Source organism: Lutra lutra, chromosome 3 (assembly GCF_902655055.1).
Source record: "Lutra lutra chromosome 3, mLutLut1.2, whole genome shotgun sequence".
NCBI classification, from domain to species: Eukaryota; Metazoa; Chordata; class Mammalia; order Carnivora; family Mustelidae; genus Lutra; species Lutra lutra.
This window is the reverse complement of record NC_062280.1, coordinates 122,669,568-122,687,823: the sequence shown is the minus strand read 5'-3', so window position 1 is coordinate 122,687,823 and position 18,256 is coordinate 122,669,568. Positions and strand designations below refer to the sequence as shown.

Below are 18,256 nucleotides of genomic sequence, written 5' to 3'. Positions count from 1 at the left end.
ACACAGAGCTATTCATGCAGAAGGAATGAGGAGCAAAGAGGCTCAGCAGACCATCTGTGGAGGCAGCCCCACCTGTAGCACATGCACACATGCATGTGTGCGTGTGTGTGTGTCCCTTCACTCACTGAAGACAGTGTAGACACCCCCTGCAGCTCCGCTTTGCCCCCTTCAGGGACCCTCAACTGAAAAAAAAAAATGGGCTCTGGAATCACAAGGTACTTAAGGTGCATGAACAACATGAAAAGGAGAAAACAAACAGAACTCATGCTCATCTGATAAAGCCATCAGAAAAAGACATGCGTAATTCACATCCTCCAAGAGAGTGTTCAATACCATACGGGATACTAGACTCTTCTGAAAAAAGAGTCAGTTAGTGACCATGAAAGAAATCACATAGCAGTTGAAGTAAAAAGTCAACAGACATCTAAAACTAAGGAGAAAAAAAGGAAAAGAAAGCCAAAGTCGAAGTGTGCGTTAATGAACTGAAGGTTAACACCAAGCAATGATCAAAATGGGGCATTAGGGGGAAACGAGTATAAAACCAACAAAGGAACCTGCAGAGAAGAGACCGACATGTGGAAGAAGTTGCAGATAGGAAGGGGGAGGGCAGGGGGGTAGGGACACAGCTGGTGACTGAGAGCACCAGATGGAAATTTCCCACCAAAAGAAAGCCAGCCTTCTCAGGTTGAACGGGCCTTCCAGTGCTGAGCATTTGATGGGGAAAAGAAAATACTTAGACCATCACCTTGAAACTTGAGAACATCAAGGACACATACATCATTAAAAGCCAATCAAAAAGGAAAACAGCTTTGCGGCAAAGGAATGAGAATCAGATGGATATAGATTCTCATCAGCAAATCTGGGTACAGGAAGATAACAGAACAATCTCCTTAAAGTCCTGAAGGAACAGAGTTTTTTATTCAGCAAAACTATCGCTTAATGGGGAGGATGACATAAAAGCATTTTTGGGGGCAGGAAGAATCAGTTTACACTCACAGATGGTCACTGGGAGCTCCTAAGGGATCTACTCCAACATGAGGAATGGCCCACAAGGAAGACTGCTCAACAAACAAAACAGTGACTACCACCGGTTAACCCCACTCTGACGCCAACTCAGGGGATTTGGGCAGAGAAGGGAGTGGGGGAAGGAGTCAACCTACCCAGGTTTTTGTCTTCTTTTTGTCTGCCAAGCTCAGTGTGGAAAGGAATAGGACACATGTACTGATTAAGTCTCGCCTTAAGGGAAAAAAATAGTACGTGTAATTCACAATTTAAAAGTGCCCTCCAGAAAAATAAGTTTACACATAATAAGTTTCAAACACCTAAGGAAAAATATGGAGAGAAAACTTGAAACAGCAAGAGCATAATCTATGAAAGTAAATATTGATACGCTGGATTTTTTTTTTAATTAAAAACGTGCTCTGGGAAAGAAACTTAAAGAATGAAAATGTAAGGGCCTGGTTGGCCAGAGGGAGTCATTTTGTGTTTATGTAGTGAACTTAGATTGACCCTATGCAGTAAACTTAGATTGACCCTGCCCCTCCCAGAGGAACTTACTTGCAAAGCCTAGATACAAGGGCGGGTCAGGCCAGGTGAAGACATCCAATCAGTGGAGCGCGCATGTATCTACTAGGGTAAATTGAAATTCAATTGGCCACCCGTGTGTTACCAGTTTTTTTCTGTGTGTGGCAGACTCAGCATGACTGTGCAGTGTTCCCTGCTTATTGCAATCTCATTGGCCACCTTTGTATAGCCTGGCTAAACTACCTCTATAAAAGTTAGTCTGTGAGGCTGGGAGGGGTCGCCTCTTTGCAAGAGACGGCCCTGACTGGTCAGTATGATTCTCGATGCTTGGCGCGAAATAAAGCTTTGTTTGACCTTCGCTTTGTATCAGTCTCGCTCCTTTGATTACGGACCCTAACAAAAAGACAAGCCACAAACTGGGAGAAGATCTTCGCAAAACACATCTGATAAAGGGCTTGTATCTAAAATATATATAAAGATCTCTTCAAACTCAACAATAAGAAGACACATAACCGAAAGAAAGAAAGAAAGAAAGAAAGAAAGAAAGAAAGAAAGAAAGAAAGAAAAAGAGAAAGAAAGAAAACACACAACCTGAGTTACAAATGGGGAAAAGATGGTGCTTCACTGAAGAAGATATACAGATAGTCAGATAAGCCTATGGAAAGATGCTCCACATCTTTTCCACATCTAAGTTTCACATCTAAGGAACTGCAAATTAAAACAACTATGAGAATGGATAAAATCCAAAACACTAAGGACAACAAACGCTGGTGAGGATGTGGAGCAACAAGAATTCTTCCTCACTGCTGGTGAGAATGTAAAATGTGACCGCCACTCTGGAAAACAGTTGGGCAGTTTCTTACAAAATCAAATATACTCTCATTATAGGATCCAGTTTACCCAAAGAGGTTGAAAACGTATGCCCACACGCAAACCTGCACACAGATGTTTACAGCAGGCTTATTCATACTTGCCAAAACTTGGAAGCAACCAAGATGTCCTTCAGTAGCTTAATGCATAAATAAACTATGGTACATCCAGGCAACAGAACATTCCTCAGGGATTAAAAAAAAATAGCAATCAAGCCATTAAAAGGCATGGACAAATCTTACATGCGTTATCACTAAGTGAAAGAAGCCAATCTGAGAAGGCTACATCCTCTTGGATTCCAACCAACTGATGTTCTGGAAAAGGCAGAACTATGCAGACAGTAAAAAGATCAGCAGTACCAGGGTTGGAGTCAGGGAAAGAGGAGATTGTAAGGCATGACAATACTGTGTGATACTGTGATGGTGGCTGCATGTCGTTATGCATTTGTCATAGTGCCGACCTCACAGTGTGATGCCACAGCACTGAGTTCAGAGTTGGCAGAGGTGTCACCACATCCAAGATGTCTCTCCCCTGCCTCAGCACGATATGGCTGGCATTGCCCTGGAATATCCTGCCAATGTTATCATTCCGCATAAAAGAGCCTGGACGGCAGACATGGAACTACAGACTCCCTCGCCTGCCCTGAGTATCTTCAGTCATACTCTCCAGCCATGCTCATGAAGCCAAGACTTCTACTGAAATACATCAGAGACAACAGACAACAGAGCTCTCCATTATACAGACACGAAGACTGAGTCAAATCATACCCCTAGGGGTGCCAGGGTGGCTTAGTCAGTTAAGCATCTGCCTTCAGCTCAGGTCATGATCCCAGGGTCCTGGGATCGGGCCCCACATCGGGCTCCCCATTCAGGAAGGAGCCTGCTTCCTCCTCTCCCTCTGCCTGTTGTTCCCCCTACTTGTGCGCTCGCTCTCTCTCTCTCTCTCTCTGTCAAATAAATAAATAAAAATCTTTTTAAAAAAATCATACCCCTAAAGCAAAACAACCACACGCCACTTGTACAAGATATCAGACTGCTAACAACAACGAAAGTATCATCTCAGTTACCCAGGCTGTATTTACTATCACAGTCCATAATTTCATCAGTATTAAAAGAAATTCCTAAAAACTCAGAGTACAGGAACAATCTAAAAAGCCCAGCTTCATCCCTTGGTAGTAAAACCTACTTTGTCTTCTCAACAAGACCCAGCACCACTGACAGCCTAATGGTGTTTGAACACAGCCCTCGGATTATTTTTCTTCTGTGTTTACTTTCTCCATTTCTTGGGGGACACACTAAGAGGGAAACATTTTTAGAATGTGTTTCTTTAAACAACTCAACTCCATTCCAGTTACTGATCAGCCTCTGGGAAGAGGAGATCTACACCAAGATGCCCACTGGTTGTAAAGGAGGCTGTCCTCTGGGCAGATGAGATCTGCTGGCCGCTCCTGGCTGTGATTAAAGTTCATTTAATCATAAACTGAAGGTGCATCATAGTTGAAGTTCCTCTCTGCAAATATCGCCTAATGATCTCAGACAACAAACACTCAAGCAAGTTCGTTTTATTAGATGTTAGGGTCAAAGAAATACAATAGAACTTTGCAGTACAGTAACCCACTCCTTATCCACAAAGACACGTTCCAACGCCCCCAGGGGACGCCTGAAACTGTGGATAATACTGAGCCCTATGTATACTACGTTTTTCCTATATACACATACATATTTGTGATAAAGTTAAATGTACAAATTAGACTCAATAAGAGACGAATTACTAATAAACGGACCCAGGTAACAACGATATACTATAGTAAAAATGATGTGAATGTGGCCTTTCCCTCAAAATCTCCCCTTTCTTCTTGTGATGATGTGGGATGACAAAACGCCCACGCGGTGAGACAAAGTGAGGTCAGTGACGCAGGCATGGTGACTTAGTGCTGGGCTACTACCCACCCTTTGCCGATTGCCAGAAGGAGGATCATGTTTCCAGATGGCATTTCGACAGCTGGTGAATGAAACTGCCAAAAGGAAAACTGAAGACATGGTGGTGGTGATGGTGGGGCGGGCCCCACTGTACCATGAGCCAGTTAATTTTCAGAATAAACTTAAGGTGGATCACCTAGATTTGGCCCAAGAGAGATTTTTCACCCAGTGTAAAAGAAAGACAAAATAACCCGGAAAAGAATACTGGAAGGGTGGAAAGACACAGGCTCTGGGCTGTCACTGCCCCTGGAACGCTGGGCAAGTTCCAGAATGTAACCCTCCACAGCCTTGGTTTCCTCCCCTAGGAAGGAGGGTGTTGGGCTCCCAGACAATTTTATTTTGGGAAAGTCTGCAACTCCATGAACAGTCAATTACAAATGTTTGAACAAGATCGCTTACGCAGAGCTGTCCAAGATACATATACCATCTTACATTTTCTAGTAGCCACACTAAGAAAAAAAGTAAAAAGAAACAGAAAATAACTGGAATAACATATTTTAGTTAACTTGACCTATCTAAAATATTATTTCAATCTATAATAAACATAAAACATTACTAATGAGATGGCTTAGATTCTTTTTCCATGGTAAGTCTTCAAACTCTGGTGTGCTTCCTACACTTCGAGCACGGTTCGGTCTGACTCCCTCCTCAAGTACTCAGGAGCCATTTGTGGCTAGTGGCCACCATCTGGGACCACACTGGTCTAGAAAGTCACCTTCGACTTCGAGAATGTCTGACTCTCTGCGTATCGTTGACACTCGGCCCAGTATTTGGGCTCTCAAAGGACAAATAATGGGCAGGCAAAGATGGACAGACTTCTCTAGCGCCTGGTTGCATCTCTACACCTTGTCAGTTCCAACTCAGCTGTGCTTCCCACAGTCACTCCTTCTTCGCATCTCTGGTGTTGCCCTGGCCCAGGCCCTCATTACTTCTCACCTAGATCACTGTAATAGCCCCTGAACGTGTACTGCATTTGTGATCTTCCCTGATCCCTAGGGTTTACACCCAGCCCAATTTATTGTTAAATTGAGGCCCCCTCAATTGCCGGCCCACACGGGTGCCTTCCCTTCCAGAACACTGGCCCACACCCGAACATCTGAAAACCAGACAGCAGCAGAGTTAAACGGAGTTGAATAGATGCATTTCCAAGCATCAGGAATGGTCAACACAGATATGGATGAGGAGAGGATCCAGAGAGCATTTTTCTAATATTCTCACCAGCACCAAGGCAGAGCATGAGTAACGTGGGGAAGAGACTGGGGGGAAGGGAACACAACAGAAACACCCACACCACCTTACACCCTTAGCAAAATGGTCAGTGAAACTCAACTGCCGAGATGCCAGAGGACAAGGGGTCATTTCGTTTGTCTGCTACAGTGGCTACCTCTTTGCAGGTCCAAAGATAAAAAATTCTGTAGTGGTAAAACCAAAATTCTGTTTCCCCAGTGGCTTACAATAAAGAAAACACAAAGAAAATAGGAGAGTCTTAAATAAGGATAATCGTTATGCAGCTAAAAATAGTTCATAAGAGGCTGATCCCACGGAGCCCGAAGCCGAGCAGCTCAGCGGCAGTCCCCAGATTTCTCCCTCCGAATGCGAATGAGCTCCTCCGTGACATGCAGGCATCACTGAAGGCCAGCAAAGAAAGCCATGCTCCCTGAACTTAGGATCTGGAAGCAGATTCCAAATGTCCGAGTACGGAGGTCCTTCCTCCATGTAGCATTTGCTTACCCTTGCTTCCCGTATAATGTCCCGTCTCAGTAATGTACTTAAAATATTTACAGTAATCCTGGAGCCTCAGTGCAGACGGCAGCTAACACAGTATCTCCAGAGATAGAAGAGGGAGAAGCAGCCCCCAGACACTTCACCGAAATGTGTGAGATGTGACATTTGCTTATCATCTGGCATAACAGTGTCAAAGCCTGGAAAACTTGCTTGCAAATGTAAACCCTCTAAATGCAAGTTAATCAGGATTAGATCACTTTTTAGGGTGAAATGTGATGTTGTATCAGATTCTGATTCTTACAGATGGTGAGCAAAGAAAGAGATGAACTGTCAGAGCAAGAGACACACATAAACAGTATGGGCACGTACACATACAAACCATCTGCAGCCGTGTGTGACACAGTGAGCCCTCCCCAGTCACTGCTGATGAATGAACAATATTATTCGCACACTCTTATGGGCATGTCTGTGCAGGTAGACGCAGGTGTCCGTGTGTGACTGAGTCCCCATGGGCTGTCTGCGTATTTTGCGTGAGCCACTAACAATCCCCACTTCCTCAGGGCTCTATCCCAGCAAGGGCTCTCTCTCAGGTCTTGTTCCTGCATTTGCCCTTAATGATGGGAAAAAACTCGCAGGATATGGATATGAGATCTCTTCTATGTTTAGACTTTCTTAATGGGTGTTAACATTTGCCCTGAGCGCTTTTACTGGCCTAAATGGATGTAAATAATATCTCTTGTATCCAGTGTTGTATTGACCAGGGGTTATATTTAGTAAATGTAAAGATCTAAGGAAGAAAGGCAGAAACTCATCTTTAAAAGTGTTCTATACACATCCTCCCATAACTGTTTGGAAAACGTTTTTCAAGAATAATTTCAATTTAACCCTTTGTTCTAGCCAGCATCTCTGTCAGAGAAGGGTTTGAGATAAAACATCTACTGTAAAAGGAAAATCAATTATTAAGCAACCGAAGCCATCAACTGAGGTTCTTATTGGCCACCTGTAGGGTAAAAAATGGCCTTGAGGGGCACCTAGATGGCTCAGTGGGTTAAGCCTCTGCCTTCAGCTCAAGTCATGATCTCAGGGTCCTGGGATCAAGCCCGGCATCAGGCTCTCTGCTCAGCAAGGAGCCTGCTTCCTCCTCTCCCTCTGCCTGCTTCTATGCCTACTCGTGATCTCAATCTGTCAAATAAATAAATAAAATCTTTAAAAAAAAATGGCCTTGAAGGCAGGGCAAATGAATAGAAGGTGAGAGCCTCCAGAGACACAGGGGGATGAATTCTCTATCATCCGAGTGCTTGGTGTGTAATCATATACGCCTGGATAATGACACGCAAAGAATGCTCTAATGCTCCAATAATGACTCCCAGTTAAGCCTCCATCATGAGATTTAGAGGGGGCAATAATGACAGGTGACATTCTTGCCCATATGGCTGGCCTGCAGGTAAGAATCTGGGTGCAGGAGTTTACTTTGAATGATGATGGGCAGCGTGAGAAAGATCTGACATATTGTCAATAAGAGCTTGATTACATCACATGGTTCTCTTAATGTATCAAATAATTAATGCGGGCACCTGGGTGGCTCAGTGGGTTAAGCCACTCCCTTCGGCTCGGGTCATGATCCTGGGGTCCTAGGATCGAGTCCCACATCGGGCTTCCCTTGTTCTGCAGGGAGCCTACTTTTCCCCTTCCTCTGCCTCTCCCCCTGCTTGTGCACTCTCTCTCTCTCTCTCTCAGTGTCAAATAAAAAAATAATAATAATAATTAATGCACGCACTTCTGTATTATACACATTACTCACTAATCACAACCGCCCCATGAGGTACAAAATGTATTTTCATCTGCCTCTGTAATAGAAATAAAGGAAGCTTTCCAATGTCATACAGAACTGGATCCAGTTCTCTCAATCCCAAAGCTAGGGGTTTCAACCCTGATGTATGCTACCATAAAGAAACTTCCAGCAGTCTAGGCCATTAGACCAAGTTCAAAGGTTAATTCATGACAGAGCTCAGTGAGAGCTGTATTTATTGAGTACCCACAGGATAGATGGTACAGAAAACAGAAGCAGGGGAAATTAGGCCCAGCTCTTTATGAATTTCCATTTGAGGAACAGAAGACAAAAACAGAACCTGTTCCATTCAACTTGGGTATGATATTGAACCAGGTGCATTGGAGGGGGCCGAAAGCACCCTGGGCTTGGGGATTAGCTGGTCCTGCTGGAAACGAACCAGCAAGCAAGGAACATCTCTGACTTGTTTTTCTCTGTGAAAGTGGAGGATAAAGCCATTTCTGAGATGTGGTCCAGCCCTCTGTGATGACAAACAACGTTTATGTTTCTCAGCAGCTGCCTAGGTATTTTACGATGTGACAACCCGACTCATACCTGGGGTCCGGGTGTGTAGAGATGGACTTGAGCTTAGGAGTGCACCATCTGTCCCCACTTTGCTTGTCCCAAGGCGCCTTTTGAAACAAACACTTAGAGTTAAGGTCGGGAAAAGCTAGTGCCCTCCACCCTGACCACCTCTGACGTAATAGAGGTGTTTGCTACCCTGCTCTCTGTCTCCTGTTCACTTGTGACCTGGGATAGAGGGCTGTCCTTCCCCCAGCTCACTGCACCCCAACCCCACTTCTGGGATTTTAAAGTGATAGATCTTGTGACTTCCTTAAGTGAACCGAAACCGCATCTTCGATCGAAATGACCCTGAGGGTTTGCACTTTCCCAAAGCGGGCGCTGGGGTGTTGAAGGAGCTGCCTGCCAACCTCGGGCAAGCGGCTTCTGCCTCCTCACTCAGCAGATCATGAGCTGCACATTCTGAGTTCAACATACCAGCTCTGGCTTCCAACACACCCTCACATTCTAATATTAGAGCTCTTTCTACTTTAACGCCCCTCAGTTTCCTACTTCTGCCCTTAAAACTTCGGGCAGGTTGTTATGGGAAAACTGACTCTGTGTAGGGATGCTTTTTAAACAAAACACAATGAAAAACACCTTTGCTGACCAGGACAGAGGACAGAGGAGATGGACAGGCCCAACGTGGAATTGGAGGAGGACATTAGGGACCATTTCTGGAAGATGTGTACTCCTCCAGGTTCTGCATTTGGTCTGCATGCTTACTGCCCACCAGCTCTTCATTGCGAATCTCGTTTCCTTTAAGCCAAATCCCTAAATTTACTAAGACAGGGAGTAAGATCCTTCCCGAGATCCTGCTGACAACATAGTCTATAAAAAACAACTTCCCTTCCTTTCGGTCCTCACTGCTCACCTCCACCCCCCACACACCCACACACACAGACACACACACACACACACACACACACACACACACACACTTCACTATTCATCTGTGCACACTGTCCATGAGTGTCACTGTCCATGAGTGTCAAAGCGAGTCAGGATAAGAGAGTTGGGAACACTGACCCCGTGGGTTGTAACCAACCACGAGACCACAAGCTCCAAGAGAGCACACCTGCTCTGCTCGCCGCTCCATCTCCAGCCCCAGGAGTAGTGCCTGGCACACTGAAGGCACTCCACATAGATTTGTTACAATCAACAACTCCAGTTTCCACTCTGCCTCCCTTACTGGACTGAAAGGCTCGATCTTGAGCCAACCGTAAACTCTGTACAGGCAGGGGACTCACGCCTTTGCATTTCCACCACCTGGTAAAATGTCTGGGACACTAACACAAGATATATATTTGGAGAAAGGTAGCATTTGCAAAAGTACCACTGAACATCCAGATTAAGGAAGGAGTCAAAGATATCTCATAAGCAACAAATAATAATCCCAGAATTATTTTCCTAAATAGTACACAGCTGAGCACATAATCTTGAAACAGATGGTGGTCTTTGATCCTTTCCCTATGAGTTTATTTAAAAAATGAGAATAATTTTAGGAGAGTGCACCAAGGTCTGAGTTCACCCCTGCCCCAGGCCCTACCGAGAATGTCAAGTAGCAGCTAATGGGCCAAGCACAAAGCTTCTCAAACCCGGAGGTTCTGCTGCGTCACAGAAACAGGTGGTAAGCAATTTAATTACCCTGAGGGAACAGCCTAGCAATGAAATTCTAATACTATCACTCAAATGTGTTGAACTGAGAGTACATTACCAGACCTGAAATATGATGACTATTTTCTTTTAATTAAAATTACTATGGTTTACCTTTTCTTTTTTCCACTAAACTTTTTATTTCGAGATCATTTTAGATCCACATGCAGTTGTAAGAAAAATAAAGAGATTCTGTGTCCCCTTTATCCAGCTTCCCCCCATGGAAACATCTTACAAAACTATAGCACAATATCACAACCTGGATACTGAAATTGGGTAAGTCGGGATACAGAACATTTCTTTTTTTTTTTTTTTAATTTCTTTTCAGCATAACAGTATTCATTGTTTTTACACCACACCCAGTGCTCCATGCAATCCGTGCCCTCTCTAGTACCCACCACTTGGTTCCTCCGACCTCCCACCGCACCCCCCACCGTCCCTTCAAAACCCTCAGATCATTTTTCAGAGTCCATAGTCTCTCATGGTTCACCTCCCCTTCCAATTTCCCTCAACATTTCTATCACCACAAGTCTCCCTCGTGTCACTCTTTTATTCTTCCCATCCCCACACCTTCCTTCACTCCTGGCAACCACTAATCTGCTCTCCATTTCTATAGTTCTGCTATTTCATGAATGTTGCATAAATAGGATAAAATGACATGTAGATTTTGGGATTGGACTTGGACTTTCTTTCTACTCAGCACAACTCCCTGGAGACCCATCCGAGTTGTCGTGTGGGGCAATATTTGGTTCATATTTATTTCTGATTAGTATTCCACGGTGTGGATGTAGCACAGCTTGCTTATCCTTTCAACATCCTGCTGAGGACTCATTTCTTATCAGAACACCCCCTCTCTTTTTCTGAGGGCCCGGAAGAAACAGGCAGGGAATCTTACTTGAAGTTAAAGTTTCAATTGTTTCCACAGGGCAGTCCCTGTGGAAAAAAAAGTACAGACGGCCCTCAAAAAATTAAAAATAGAAATACTATATGGGTATTTACATATACACTACTGGGTATTTACCCAAAGAAAACAAAAACACTAATTCAAAAAGGTATAAGCGCCCCTGGGGTCACTGCAGCATTATTCACAGTGGTCAAGACATGGATACAACCTAATTGTCCATTGATAATTGTGCCCTGATCACTGAAATGGATAAAGATGTGGTCTATACAAAGAGTGGAATATACAGCCATAAAACGAATGGAACCTTGCTATCTGCTATGACATCGATCGACCTAGAGGGTATTATGCTCAGTGAAAGCAGTCAGACAAAGACAAATACCATATTATTTTACTTATATGTGGAATCTACAAAACAAAACAGAACAAAAAAGCAGAAACAGATCCATAAATCCAGAGAACAAACTGGTGGTTGCCAGAGGAGAGGGGAGTGAGAGATGGACAAAGCAGATGAGGCAGAGGCTTCCAGTTATGGAATGAGTAAGTCACAGAGACAAAAGGTACAGTATAGGGAATAGCGTGCATAGCACTGAATGTTGACAGCTGGTAGCCACACTTGCGGTGGAGCATAGTATGACAGATACATATGGCCAAACACTATGTTGCACACCTGAAACTAATGTAACACCGTGTGTCAACAGTAATTAATTAATTAATTAAGAAAAAAGAAAGAGTGACTGTCAAACATTCTTCCTGAGTGGTTGTGCCATTTTACATTCCCAGCAGCCACGCAGAAGTTTCCAGTTTTCTGCATCCCTGCAAGCATTTGCTGACGTCACTAGTTTTTATTAGGGCCAGTCTGATGTGTTTGCTGCAATTCACTTTTAATCATATATACGAAGATCCAGACAGGAGAGGGAAAGACCTGACAGCCACCCAGGTATCTTTAAGTATTTTGCTGTTTCCTTATGATTATCTTAATGTGCGTGATAAACCCAGCTCTGCCCTAAATGAAGCACTGGGTAGGAAAAGTAGAGTGCTTCCACAGAGTAATAAAGAGCAGCTACCAACTCCAACAGCAAATATTAGCCTGCACATGAAATTCTGGAAGCATTCCCTTTAGTGTTCTAAGAGCAAAGCAAGAACAGCACTTCTGATGAAACCTTTCATTGGGAGTAATAGCAAATATCATCAAATAAGAAAAATATTATGAGGCATAACAATTAAAAGGAAGAAATTATTATTTGCAGATAATGTGGATGTCTACAAAAAATATTTAAAAGAATCCTAAACTTTGAAAAGTTATGACAGTGCACTAGGTTGTTGACACACAACATAAAAATTCAACAGCTTCCCTAGACATCAGCAGCAACCCAACTAAAAATGTAATTTTTTAAGAACCCCATTTATTCTAGTAACAGAAGTATCTAGGATTAAGCCTTTTAAAATCTATGGAGAAAATTATACCACTTTAATAAAAGACCTAAAAGAAGACACATAGAAATGATGAGAAATATCCACATTTCTGGTTAAAAGGACATTTTTTGAAATTTCTACTTTTTCCAGACTAATCTATAAATTTAATGCAAATGTAACCAAAAATACTAAAAGAATGTTGTTTTGTCTCATTTTAAAACAGGTTCTTTTAAAAATATGCATGGAGAAGTAAAGGACCAAAAAGAGTGAAGATATTTTGCAGAACGTTTGACTATGGTACCCAAAGCTTTGAGTACAGGTTGTGCTGATGGAAACGTCTCACTCATGCGCGCACTGGAAAGAAGTGGTTTCAGAGCTCAGGACACTCCTAGGCCATCTCTCCAGCACTGACCAGCCCTCCCCTTGCCACTCCCCCAGCCCCAGCACTTCTAAACTCAGCCTATCAGGCCCTCCACCCTCATTCACAGGAGCGTCCCCCTTCTTCCTCACACCATATGCAAATTCTTCACAGAAACTCCACCTTTTAGAACCTCCCTGTCTTCTAGAACTTGCAGCCTTTCATCAGCAAATACCCTATCTCCCCCACCTCTGGACTTCTTGCCTTCACTGCTCCGCTTTGATGACCCTCTTCCTCACTGTTGATCTCAGATCACTGTCCCCCCTTTCTCCCTAAAAACCCCTTACTTTGACACTCACACCATCAACTGTATGACTGTAATACTTGCCTTAAAATAAAACCACCTCTCTGGAACTCACGTCTTCCCCTCCAGCTATCACTCAATTTGCTCTCTCCCCCTTTCTACAAAATTTACCCTAAAGAGTTTTCTGGACTTGCTGTTTCCAATATCCTCTCATCCATCTCTCTCTCTTTCTCTCTCTCAAGCTGTTCTATAGACATTCTTGCCCGCACTTACACAAAAACAGACTGCAAGGTCACCTGTACCCTCCATGATGGACTCTTCTCAGGTCTCGCCTTTCCTGAGCTCCCAGCAGCACTGGGCACAGCTGAGTACCCCTGCCTTCAGGACGGTGGGCTCACTGAGCTTCAGAATGCTCTGGACTTTTCTTCGGACCTCCGTTGGCCATCCTCTGAGCCCCGTGGCTGTTGCCTTAACCTCCCTGACCTTGAAATGTCCATGTACCCAGGCCTCTGTCCAAGGACCTTTCTCTTCTGGGCCACTTCTCTACACACTGGTTACATACATCACTGGCAGGTCCCACTGCAAAATGACAATGCAGGGCCCTCATTCGAAAATCATTGAGGCCTCTAAGACAGCAACAGCACAGCATTAGAGCAAACGCAGGACTTGGCCAAGAGTGGGGCTCTGTCACACAGCTACAGAGAAACGGGTCCTGCTGAGGATACCTGAATTTACGTCTCTGCTCTAGACCACTCTCCTGAACTCAGGGCTGATAAATGTAAACATCTCCAATCCATGCTCTCCCAGGCACTTCAAAATCAAATTCCTAACCCCCACCCCTCCCACAAACAAATAAGAGCCCTGTTCTTCCTGCAGTTTTCCCCATCTCCACGAGTGGTAGGTTTTTCAACTTTCTTTTTCCTCCTAGCGACCCTCTGATTCTCCTTTTACTGAAACCTCACGTCCAAATCACAACCAAATCTGTTGGCTCACCTTCAGACATATGGAGGACATGCCCACTCTCCCCGCCTCCACCCTAGCATTGCCACAGGTACCATCTGGCACCTGGATTACCGCTGTCCCCTCCCAGCTGGTCTCCTGGCTTCTGCCCACAGGCCCCACAGTCTAGCCTTAGCCCTCAGCCCGCGATCCTTTCACACTGGGACTGTCCTCAGGTGGATCTGAAGGTGCCCTGACGTTACTCAGAAACACTGGTCCAAAGGACTGATAGCGCTTTCCATGTCACGTGATTCAACTACAGAAACAGGAAAGTCGTTTATTTTCATATGCCTATTTTCTCAAAACAAAAACCTCACAAAGATGACAAGTGCCCCATCCCCAAATTGCAAACCCTGTCCCTTCCTCCCACCGAGGATCGACCTACAAACTTGCCGGCAGTCTTGAAATGGTAAGAAAGTGGATGGTTCCTGAAGTTCCCTTTCCATTTTTCATTACCTAAGGGTCTGGGTAACCCGACGCGGATCATAATCACCAAACATCCCGCTTGACATGATTTGGGTTTCAACATATGTTCTCTACCAAACAAAATGCAAGTGCCTGGACGTGAGGGGCCGCGGTGCTGCGTCTGAAGCACCGGGGTGTGGGGGTGGTTTTGGAGGTCTGGCGTACAGGCGCCCGGGCGCTTGAATGCGGGGGGTGCGGGGGTGGGGGGGTGGGGGGCTGTGCAGGTGGTCGGGAGCGAGTGCGTCGTCATCGTGTGCACGCGAGGCCCGCGGGCCCAGGTTGCGACAAACGTTCTTGTGACCCTTTGGCTCCCTAGGGCTCTGCTACAAACACCACGCCGGAACAGGGCACACGCCAGACTGTCTCTGCGCCCACCGAGCAGGGCACCCGGTATCCCCGCGTGGGGGCGGCCGGGCATGCGCGCCGCGGCTCGCACGCACGCGCACACGCACCGCGGCCCCGCGGGCGCGCCGGGGTCTCGGACGCCCCGGCCCCCTCCTGCGGCGCAGGTGTTGGGCCGCCCCTCCCCTCAGGTGCGGGCGGCCACCGACAGGCCCCAGCGGAGGGAGGCGGGCGGAGGGCGGGTCGGTGGCTCTCCTCCGCGCGCCGGCGCCCCCGCCCTGCCGACCCTCCCGGCCGAGCGCCCCTCCCCTCTCACCAACGGACGAGCGGATCCTCGACCTTCGGGGCAGGGACATCTTAAGAGCTCTGTCCAGGCCGGAGGCGTTCGGCATCGCGCCGCAGTCGGGGGCTACGCTGGCCCTGGGCGAGCGGCGGTGGCGGCGGCTGCGCTCGTGGCTGGGCACAGGGGTGGTGGCCCGAGGGCCATGGGTGGGCGCGCTCCTGGGCCGGACTGCGGGGCCGCCGGGAGTGCCGGCGCCTGTGCCGCGGCCGCCGCCGGAGGAGGCTGCGTCGTTCGTGCCGCAGCCGCCGGCCAATGCGGCAGCGCCCGCGAACGCCACCGCTGCGGGCCCCGCTGGCCCGGCGGCGGCGGCGGCAGCGGCGGGGGAGGGGTCCGGCCCTTCGCGGGGAGCCGGGCGGGAGGAGGAGCGGGCCGGAAGAGTCTGGACCGTTAAGCGGGACAGGGGGCTTTTAGGTGGCGGAGACGGCAGTGGGCGGGGGGCATGGATCGGTGTCCTAGGGGGCTCATTCTAGGAGGCGGTCACGTCTTGGGGTACTCTTCTCTGCCTGTGCCAATCTGCTACCTATTTTACCTGTCACTTGTCACGCGGCGCAAGTGTCCCGTGAGAACCGTTCAGAAACTCCCCTTTTCTCGGTTTCTGTTCTATTTTGTTGGGATCTGTATAGGTTCTTCAAGGAACAAGTATTTCTAAGGTGTAGGGCCTGGAACGAAGAGAAATCCTGGGTCTCCAGACTCCTAACCCCCAGCCCTCCTAGAATTCCGATTAGTGGCATGTTAGAACTGTAAGAAGCCCCTGGGAATATTTAGCTCGCGACACACACACACACACCCCTTCTTCCGTAGGAAACAAAAATCCATGAGAGGTGAGGTGACTTGTCCAAGGTCACTTGATCCATTTTTTATTGTTTTTACTCATCAGTGTTTAAACCGGGCTTGGTCCTTCTGGGCACAGTTCCATAAAAAGAAAGGGGAAAAAAGCTGAATCTGTTTAATATTTGATAAAATTCTGACCTCAGAATGAAGAGAAAAATGATTCAAGAAGAGTCTGAACTTACACTTATTGATGTGATCATTATGCTAAATTTAACATAAATATCAGGGGCTGAGGAGAACAGAGTTCAGCAGAAGGAATTGGTGCCCCAGGAGAAATTACCATGCAGCCTCTCGAGCTCCTACTGGCTAGCCTCTGCTCCAGAATTTCTTAGGAAAAATGCAGTAGGGATGGACAGTAGACTGGCAACTTTAATTTCAAGTAGGATTCCCTGCCTGTTTCTTCTGGGCCCTCAAAAAAGGGGAGGGGGGATTCTGATAAGAAATTGAGTCCTCAGCAGGATGTTGAGGAAGAAGAAAATTTTCCAAATTGTTGAGCAGAGCTTCAGGGTGGGAGATGTTTTCTCAGCGGGTCTTCACAGCTGCTGAGGGTGAACTCAGCAGCTAAAGCCACTTCATCCTAGCAGTGAATTTTTCAAAAACTTTGTCACTAATGATTAAATTTTTAAATCAATGACAACCCCTTGAAGGCTTAGCAGAACTGAAAAGGATTTGAGTGAAAAAATACAACTTTTTTAACTCCAAATCTTAAGATGAAAAATGTTTCCACCATAACCAGATGGGAAAAGGGTAGATAGACATTATTTTTAATTTTTAAGAAGCTGAGTATGGTAAATAGAGAGCATTGCCTTGCCTGCCCTAAGATGACCCTGTGCCTTATCTGATTTTGTGCATCCTTGTCATGAAATGGGGGGGGCACTTATGTTTCCGTATTTATCTTCTGATAACCAAAACTGTCCTAGCAACTTGGTACAGTGTTGAGATTCAGGGGCCCCTCTTTGAAGACGTGCAGGGAGCAATAGATGGGTGACCCATTCGAATTTGTGTTCTCTCATTAAGTGCCATGGCTAATTTCCCTAATCTGACTGGCTGTTACCTCTCGTGGGAAGTTAAAGATGGCCTTTGAGTACAGAATCCAGACCTAAATACTATCTTTGAGGTCTTCTAAAGATATACATGCACAAAGAATAAAAACTAGCTGATGGGCATTATTTACTGTTAGTCTTAGAATCCAAATGCCAGTATGGCTCCTTCAATAACTGTACTTGACCTCACAAATGCTTTCACCCTTGCCAGAAGCAACATAGGCCAGAACCAAAGGAGACCCAAGAAACCTGTAGAAAGAAAAGCCAATGTAAAATGAGAGCAACAGGGATAGTCAGAGAAATGTATTTTGTCTCTACAGAAGCAAGAACTTGTCAGGAAAGAGCCATTTGCCTCAGTTCTCTAGAGCCACCACCCCAAGCACTCAGAAGTCAGGTGACAGAAGCAGCCTGCGGAAGAAAAAAAATCCCTCAAAAGACAGGCGGAGCAGGATGCACCAAGCCCTTCGCACTGGGGGTTGCTAAATACCATTGAGTTAAGATAAATACCATTGAGTTAAGAGTTAAGTAATCCCTTTTTGTCCTAAGGGATGATGTAGAAGAAAAAAGGATTGGAGTTTTCTTTCCCTGAAAGCCAGCTGTCTCCATCTTCTGTATTCTGTATACATCCTCTCTGGCAGTGAGATCGGCCAGGACAGACCCAGTTTCCCAGAGAGAGAACCTACCCCCTCGTGGTGTGGCTGCAGAAAGGTCGGCCATGTTTTCTCTCAAGACTTCCAAGGAGGGAAAACTGCACAACTTCTCTTGGCAGCACATTTCAATGCTCAAGAACGAGGGTTTTCAAGCAGTTCTTCCCTCTGACCATCTTAAGATCTATTTTAACTTCCACCCATTCTTATTTAGTCTTCATGGTTCTACAGAACAACCAGCTTGCATCCTTCTCAAGAAGTTCTTTCATACAAATGAAGACTTTGAGCCATTTCTTAAGCCCCTTTCTTCAAACTAAAACCTCATTTTCTCTTAAAGTGCTTATACATGAAAAAATGTTCATGCATGTATACATATATATGTATATCTCTTATATGTGTACATGTCTATACAGAGGTAGACATTTTTTAAAAGGAAATGGCATATATACACCATATTAAAAATG

At 45.7% G+C, this 18,256-nt stretch overlaps 1 protein-coding gene across 1 annotated transcript in view; it reads right to left on the bottom strand.

The window, feature by feature from the left end:
- LOC125096200 (phospholipid-transporting ATPase IB-like) overlaps positions 1–15,491 on the bottom strand; it is a 659,532-nt gene extending 644,041 nt beyond the window's left edge. The window contains exon 1 of the mRNA XM_047722948.1: positions 15,245–15,491. Within this exon, the coding sequence (XP_047578904.1) occupies positions 15,245–15,320 (76 nt within the window). The 5' untranslated portion in view covers positions 15,321–15,491. The remainder of the gene's footprint in view (positions 1–15,244) is intronic.
- Between the last annotated feature and the right edge of the window lie 2,765 nt (positions 15,492–18,256).